General features: G+C 39.9%; 1 protein-coding gene across 1 annotated transcript in view; it reads right to left on the bottom strand.

Annotated features, from left to right (window-relative positions):
- Window positions 1-5,809, bottom strand: part of TMLHE (trimethyllysine hydroxylase, epsilon) — an 86,483-nt gene extending 80,674 nt beyond the window's left edge. Inside the window, exons 1-2 of the mRNA XM_042783079.1 lie at window positions 5,626-5,809; window positions 5,412-5,445 (exon numbers count right to left, since the gene is read on the bottom strand). Of these exons, the coding sequence (XP_042639013.1) occupies window positions 5,412-5,445; window positions 5,626-5,806 (215 nt within the window). The 5' untranslated portion in view covers window positions 5,807-5,809. The remainder of the gene's footprint in view (window positions 1-5,411; window positions 5,446-5,625) is intronic.
- Window positions 5,810-8,890: the final 3,081 nt, after the last annotated feature.

Genomic DNA, 8,890 nt, shown 5'->3' with positions numbered 1-8,890 from the left:
GGGGCTGGGTGAAAGCCCCTCAGCCTTGGGCTTCAGCTCTGCCTCCAGCTCCTGGCCCACTGAAGCTAGAAGCTTTTCTTCACTCAGACAGCTGCTGGCTGCTGAGGCTGCCAAGCCCAAGGTTGACAAGTAAAAAGGTACAGTCCCAATATTACCGAACCACACGGCAGGCCATTAATTCAAGTCCATTGTAAGTCCCAAGGTCAGCTGAGCATGGCAGGCTGCTGAACAACGACACGGCTACATGCAGGGTTCAAGATGCCATAAGCTAGAGACCATTTCCCAACGCTTCTGCTTATATACAGGAAGCAGACCACATCCCCTAAGGCCCTAAGGCAGCTACTCTGCTGCTCACAGTAGATTCCACCATGGAGTTGATGACCAGTCTCATCATGGGGAATACTACATCCCGCTGCCCAGCCACTCAACCAGGCCCAGGCAAGTTGACACACAAACTGAACTACCACACCTGGTGATCTGCTTCTGTAAAGATTACTGCCTATAAGGCAGTTTACTCTGTCACATGGAGTCACTGAGTCAGAATTGACTCAACAGCACTCAACAATAACAACATTGATATAAAAAAATAAACCAAACTCACAGCCACTCCCACGGGGTTGCCTAGGTGGTAAATCTTTACAGAAGTAGATTTCCCCATCTTCCTTCCATGGATTGGCTGATGGGTTTGAACCACTAACTTTCTGGTTAGTAGTCAAATGTTGTAGGCACTGCACCACCAGAGCTCCTTGATTGATATACAACATTGATATACCAAACCAATCCAGCAAAGCTCCTAACATTGATATAGGTGGATTTAAATCTACCATCTTGAAAACTGTTTTCTGTTTTTCGTGTTTGTTCTTTACTTTCTGTCTTCTTTGGTTTTCATGGAGTATTTTTTTTTTTTAACTCAATTATATCTCTTTTCTTGACTTATTTATATTATGTTTTAAACATTTAGTAGTTGCTTTAATGTTTGCAATATACCTTTTAAGTAATCTAAGGCCACCTTCAGATAATTCTATATCACTTTATGCACAGTACAGGTAACTTAGAATATTCCTAATTTCTCCCTCCTATCCCTTGTTATTTCACTTTTTATATGCTATAAATGCTAAATATATTATTATTATTTCTTTAAAATCAGTTATAATTTAGTGCAATTAGAATAAGAAAAAATAACAGAGTATATTTCGTTTTCATTTACTCCTTTTCAACTACTCTTTCTTTACGTAGATCCAAGTTTCTGACCTATATAATTTTCCTTCTGTTAGAAGACTTCCTTTACAAATTTTTTAAGAGAAGCTGTTTATTTCCCTTTTCACTTTTGAAGGATAATTTTGCTGGATATAAAATTCTACTCTGGCAGATTTTTTGTTTTCTTTTAACACTTTAAAGTTGTCATTCCATAATGTTCTAGTTTGCATCATTTCTTATGAGCAGTCTAATTCTTATCCATGTTTCTCTGTAGGTAAGGTGTTTTCTACCTTTTTGTCTTTGTTTTTCTGCAGTTTGAGTACGATATGCCTCTGTGTGTGTGTGTGTGTGTGTGTATATGTGTTGGGGTGAATTAATCCTGCTTGTTGTTCTCTGAGCTTCTTGAATCTATGGTTTGGTGTCTATCACTAATTTTCGAAAGTTCTCCACCATTATTTCTTCAAATATTTCTTCTGCTTAGTTCTCTCTTTATTCTCCTTCTCAATTTCCAATCAAACATATGTTATACCTTTTGATATTGTTTCACAGTTCCTGGATATTCTCTTCTGCACTGCCCCTCCCCCCAACTCTTTTTTGTACTCTTTGCATTTCAGTTTGGGTAATTTCTATTGACCTAATTTGACATTCACTGATTCTTTTCTGAGATGTGTCCCGTCTACTGATGAGTCCTTCAAGACATTCTTCACTTCTGTTATTGTGTTCTCAATTTCTAGAATTTATTTTTGATTTTTCTTATATTTTCCATCTCTCTGCTGACATTATCGATTTTGTCTTTCATGTTGTCTATCATTTCCATCAGAACTCTTAACATACTAATAATTATCATTTTAAATTTCCTGTCTGGTAATTTCAACACCCGTGTCATATCTGAGTCTAGTTCTGATGTGGCTTTGTCTCTTCAAACTGTGATGTTTCTTGATTTGGAGTATGTTTTGTCATATTTGTTGTTGTTGCTGACAGCTGGACACGTTATATAGGGCAGTAGACACTGATGTAAATAGGACTTCAGTGTGAAGATTTATGTTAATCTGGTCAGGAACTGAGTTATCCTTGATGCTTGCTGTATTTATTGGTACCAGAGGTGTTAAATTCCTTTACTGACTTTGTTTTTGTCTCCCTCGTTGGCCTTGGCCCTTCCCTTTGTGCTGCTCTTTAGAGACAGTCTACTTCTTGCAGCTCTCCAAGTTGTAATCCACTGCTATTTTAAATGGAGGTTTATGAGCTAGTGTTAGGATGTGAAGAAGGAAGGCATTCTCTACTCTTCTTATTGTGTCTCAGTCTTTGGAGTTCACAGTGGGTCTGAGTCTTGAGGATGAGGACTTCAAAGTTTTGGTCCCTCTTCTAGTGGTAATGTTTTTTTCCTCCCTGCCCCCTAATCTCTTCTCTGGCTGCATTATTCCCAGTTTACGTATATGAAACACTCTCCCTTATATTTTAAGCCTTTCCTTTCTGTATTTTTCTTAGGTGAGACAGGCGAACTGGAGTGGGGCTGCAGCAAGGCAGAATTCCCTTTCCCTAGCTGGAATGCTTGCTGAAAGTGAAGATGACTTGAAGCACTTACTGATGAAGATTAGCAACTACAGTCTGTAGTGTTTTACATCTCAATATAAAGAAAATGAAAATCCTCACAACTGGACCAATAAGCAGCAACATGATAAATGGAGAAAAGACTGAAGATGTCAAAGATTTCATATTACTTGGTTCCACAATCAACACCAATGGAAGCAGCAGTCAAGACATCAGATGACATATTGCACTGGGCAAATCTGTTGCACAAGACCTCTTTAAAGTGCTGAAGAGCAAAGATAGCTCTTTGAAGACTAAGGTGCACCTTAGGTGATTTTCAGTCACCTAATATGCATGTGAAAGCTGGACAATGAATAAGGAATACCAAAGAAGAGTTGATGCTTTTAAGTTGTGGTATTGGCAAAGAATACTGAAGGTACCATGGGCTGCCAGATGAACTAACAAATCTGTCCTGGAAGAAGTACAGCTGGAATGCTCCTTGGAAGTGAGAATGGCCAGACTTTATCTCACCTACTTTGGTCATGTTGTCAGAAGGGAACATTCCCTGGAGAAAGATATGATGCTTAGTAAAGTGGAGGGTTAAAAAGGGGAAGGCCCTCAAAGAGATGGATTGACACAGTGGCTGCAACTATGGCTCAGGTATAGCAAGGATTGTGAAGCTGGCCCAGGACCAGGCAGTGTTTTGTTCTGTTGTACATGGGGTCACCATGAGTCAGAGCCAACTCAACAGCACTTAACAACAACAAGCTGGAATGAGATTTCACTGTTGCCCTCTGGCTATATCATTCCCCAAATTAAAGCTTTTTTTTTGTTTTTTTCTGTAACAGAAGAGAGCCAGGATAGAGTACACAATGTTTACTCTTCATCTCCTCTAGGCAAAGCTGGGGGAGGAGGTGTCTCCAGATTCATCTCGATCCTCCTCGGTCCTCTGTCTCAGGACTTAGTAAGGTTCCTGGAGGAAAATCCTGTGAAACTGCAGCTCCCATGTAATTCTCATTCTCACCCACTCCTCTGGGAGTTCATCAAAATCCCTAGCTTAATATTCCTACCAGTTTATGGTTTCTCCTCCAGGTATACAAATTTCAGGTCCTGTATCTCCCTGGAGACACATGTCTTTCCAGAATTTGGAATGGCAATTTGCCTTGAGATGCCAGAACTCTTGACAGGTTCAAGAAAAATAGTTGATTTTGTCCAGCATTTCTGTTGTTGTTGTTGTAAGAACAAGAATGCTGACTTCCAAGCTCTTTATGTGTCCAAGTTAAAATGAAAAGTCACCCAATTTCCTTTTGAACTTACTCCAATTAAGCTTCTTTCACTACTCATAGGTCAACTGAAATTGCTTCTGTCTTGGTCACTAATGACCCCTGTGCTACTGAATCCAATGGTCACTTCTAAATCTTCATCTTTGACCTTTTCCAGCAACACTTGACAAAACCATCCACTCTTTCCTCCCTTAAATTATTTTTTCTTTTTACTTCTGACAAGTAAAGGGAAAACCATGCTCACTTGCTTTTCTTCCTAACTTCTTTTGTTGGATCTTCTTTCTCTGCTAAATGTTGCCTCTGTCATGGTATTTATTCTCCTCATGGATTATATAGCTGTGTTACGGATTGAATTGCATCCCCAAAAAAGATATGTTGAAGTTTCCTAAGCCTTGGTACTTGTGAACATGACCTTCTTTGGAAATAGAGTCTTTGCAGATTGTAATCAAGTTAACGTGAGGTCTTACTGGTGTAGGGATGGGCCTATCATCTCAGTGGTGTCCTTATAAAAGAGGAGAAGAGACACAAAGATACACAAATGAAAGATGGCCATACAAAGATGCACCTATACTCCAAGTAATGTGTGGGACTACATGAAGCTGAGAGAGACAAAAACAGGATCTTCTCCTAGAGACTTTACAGGGAATATGGCCTGGACAACATGTTGATCTGGACTTGTACCCTCCAGAACTATTAGACAATAAATTTCTGTTCTTGTAAGCCATCCAATTTATGTTATTTTGTTATGGCAGCCCCAGGAAACTAATACAACTTTCTAGATGGGAAGACCCTCAATGAAATGGATTGACATAGTGGCTGCAATGACGGGATGAGGTACAGTAAGGATTGTGAGGATGGTGCAGGACTAGGCAGTGTTTCATTCTGTTGTACACAGGGTCACTATGAGTCATAGCTGAATCGATGTCACCTAACAACTACAACAGGTGACCTCATTTATTTTCATTACTTTAAATACCATCTGTATGCTGATGACTAGCAAGTTTGTATCTCAAACATGGACTTCTAGACTTGTAAATCCACTTTAATATCTCACAATTTAGGAGCTCTGGTAGCGTAGTGCCTAAAGGCACTTGACTGCTAACCAGAAGGCTGGCGGTTCAAACCCACCAGCCACTCCTCGGAAGGAAGATGGGGAAATCTACTTCCGTAGTGACACTGCCTCGGAAATCCAAGGAGGGGTCGCTATGAGTCGGGTCCGACTCGATGGCACATAACAACAACAACAACAACAATCTCACAATTTAACTTTAATAGATCCAAACACAACGCTTGATTTTTGGCTCTCAAATGTTATTTTATATCAGAGTTATCAGAGGAGTTCATTAAAATGCAGATTCTAGAGCACAACCTCCAGAGATTATGATTCAGTAGTAACTGGGATACTGATAGTCTGATGACCACACTTCGAAAAATGTTACTGTAGAGGAATGATTAAGAGTGTTGCTGTTAATAGCCTACCTAGTGACATGATCCTCAATTTTTCTCTTTCTCACCATTTCTAGGATAATTTTGGAAAGAAATGGCTAGAGGTCTTCTCAACTCCATAGAAAGTATTTTCAGATTACATCAAAAGTATCCAGTTCTGTACATCTCTTACCAAAATGATCTTCATGTTGCTGCCAAGCACAGTTCAGAGACTTGGAGGCTGTATGGTGCCCATGGATGGCTAATGGAAATAAGCTTTTGAATTTGGGCTGTTGAAGGGCCCAACATGTGACTCCTCCCTTCAGCAGGTTCTGGAGCCTGCTTTGTAAGTGGAACAACCCGTGGTACCACATCCTAGAAAATTCAACAATAAGAAGAGAGTTAAAAACATTATAAAATAACTTCTGTGAGACTATAGGAACACTACATATATAACTATGGAAAAGAATAGATTTAATTATTTCAACTACAGAGGATTAAACAAAGGAGAAATTCTGAAAAGCTAAGTATAAGTGGGAGCAAGGATATCTCCTTGAGGACTAAGGTGCACCTGACACAAGTCATGATATTTCCAATCACCTCGTATGCATGTGAGAGCTGGACAATGAATAAGGAAGACTGAAGAAGAGTTGATGCTTTTGAGTTGTGGTGCTGGTGAAGAATGCTGAAAGTACCATGGACTGCTAAAAGAACTAACAGATCTGTCCTGGAGGAAGTGCAGCCAGAATGCTCCTTGGAAGCAAGAATGGCCAGACTTCATCTCACTTATTTTGGTCATGTTGTAAGAAGGGACCATTCCCTGGAGAAGGATGTCATGCTTGGTAGGGTGGAGGGTCAACGAAAGAGGGGGAGGCCTTCAACGAGATGGATTGACCTGGTGGCTGCAATGATGGGCTCAAGTATAGCAGGGATTGTGGGGCTGGCGTGGGATCGGGCAATGTTTCGTTCTGCTGTGCATGGGGTCGCTATGAGTCGGAAACGACTCGACGGCACTTAACAACAACAACAACAATATAAGTGGTCTATAACCATTATATCTACTTTCTTAAAAGACTGCTATTTTATGCCTTGCAATCTTTTTCTCAGGATGGGGCAGCATTTTGCTCTGTTGTACGTTAGGTCGCTAACAATTAACTCAAGGGCACCTAACAACAACAACAACAACAATCTTCTGGTTAGTACTGAAATGAAATGGCTCTTCAAAAATTCATGAATTAATTACCTTCCAACAAATGTAATGAATGCTTTCCAGGTCTCATTCGTCTAGGCCTTTCTGCTTGTGACACTATTTATCAATCACTCCCATGCTACCTCCTTAACTTTCTTCTGCACTGATTTCAGGTGACAGTGGGCAAGTTACTCAAGTCCTCTGTGACTCCATTTCTTCCTCTGTGAAATAAGAATAATCACCAGTAACAAGTGTCTTGTGAGTTAGTACGAGAACCAAACTACTCAGAACTGTGTTTGGCCCATGGGGTGAGAGGACTCACTGCCATCAAGTCAATTTTGATTCATAGTGATCCTTTAGGACAAAGTAGAACTGCCTCATAGGGTTTCCAAGGCTGTAAATCTTTACAGAAGTAGATTACCCCATCTTTCTTCTGTGGAGGGCTGGTGGGTTTGAACCACTAATCTAGTTAGCAGCCAAATGCCTTATCCCTTACACTGGCCTATAGTAAACCCTATGTAAGTGTTAGCTGCTATCATCATCATCATCATGATTATTCTTGTTATTGATAAACTGTGCCTGGGAAAAGTGCCTTAATGAACCTGCTCGAGGTGACTGAGTCCCTGAGTGGCATGGCTTCAAAAAAATTAATAAAACAACTCCCTTTGCATAAAACCTTAAAATAAATTAATTTGCTCTGTAGAAAAAGAAGGAGAAAGAAAGCGGCTGTGTGGTACTTGATGTGAATCTTCTCAGTGACCTCTCAAATATGCAGTAAAGCCATTAAACCAAAAGTTGGCTGCTTTGAGTATACTTGTGTATGTGTGTGTGTGCATTTATGCAGTGTGTAATCTGATGAATTTCATGTAGATTTGTGATGAAACCAATTATATGCACAAAGCCTATAGCTGGAGACATAAAATTTTTTTGATGACTTGAGGTATGGTTATGAAATAAACTAAACCCAAACCAAACCCACTGCCATCGAGTTGATTCAGATTTCTAGAGACCCTATAGGACAGAGTAGAACTGCCTCATAGGGTTTCCAAGGCTATAAATCTTTACAGAAGCAGACTGACTATCTTTCTCCCATGGAGTAACTGGTGGATTTGAACCACTGACCTTTGGGTTAATAGCAAAATGCTTTAGCCACTGTGCCACCAGAGCTCTATAACAGGCTATAAAATTGAGAGCAAATGTCAAATTTATTGAAATTTTGTGGGTGGGTAGAAGGAAGAGAGCAGATAGAGGCCTCTGTTGATATTTAGGTTGTATTTCTTCATGTCTTAAAATAGATTTTGGCATAAAGTCTCTTTTGTGTGATATCAGTATGGTCACCTTTGCTCTATTTTGGTCATTATCTGCATGGAATATTCTTTTCCATCCTTTCACTTTCAGTCTATCTGTATCCTTGGGCCTAAGATGTGTCTCTTGTAGAGAGCTTACGGATAGGTCATGTTTTCTCATCCATTCTGCCACTCTTTGTCTTGATCTTGATACCAACAGTTAATATACAAACAGTAAGTAAATAAATACTAAACAGTAAAGCTCTAGTCCTAATTCTCTCTTACTTCTTTCCATCTCTGTTATTAGACCATTTATCACATCATACATTCCATGTCTGTCAGGATAACTTTATACTTCTTTCTTCTACATATGATGATGTGAAGTTTGTAGCACATAACAACTAAATTTACCCCATGAAAATGCCCTGTAATAGGACTTTTCATTTGCCCATGCCATTGCCTTTATTGGAGATCTCTCCTTTATTTATTTATTTTGTTTTCTACCCCTTGTACTGGATCAGGTAGTTGTCTGGTGTTCTTTCCTTTCCACTTGAAGGACACCCTTTAGCAGTTCTTGCAATGCAGGTCTGGTAGTTTCAAATTCCCACCACTTCTGCTTGTCTGGGAATGTCTTGAATATGCCACCATTTTTTAAAATTTTATTTTAAGAGTTTGTTTTACATTCAATGTTATGTGTACATTTATTTTCACTCCCCATTTACCCAACTCTAACCCAGTCTCCTCCCCTCCCTGCCCAGTAACCCTCCTCCTGTGCCCCTCATAGTCATGCACTTCTGTCTGTCCTGCATTACCTCCATGTGAATATTGCCCCTTGGTGCCTCGTGGTCTTTTGCTCCAAGGGATCTATTTCCATAGACTATGTGGGTGCATCCCCCTGGGTTGAGCGGTCTGCATGTACATCTTGTTAACTATTGAGCTGAGAGCACCTAACAACAACAACAGTGCTCTTTTTTCTTTCTTCT

Source organism: Orycteropus afer, unplaced genomic scaffold (genome assembly GCF_000298275.1).
Source record: "Orycteropus afer afer isolate SDZICR_OR568_19922 unplaced genomic scaffold, OryAfe1.0 scaffold00647, whole genome shotgun sequence".
NCBI classification, from domain to species: domain Eukaryota; kingdom Metazoa; phylum Chordata; class Mammalia; order Tubulidentata; family Orycteropodidae; genus Orycteropus; species Orycteropus afer.
The sequence above is the reverse complement of the archived record's forward strand: the minus strand, read 5'-3'. Positions and strand labels throughout refer to the sequence as shown.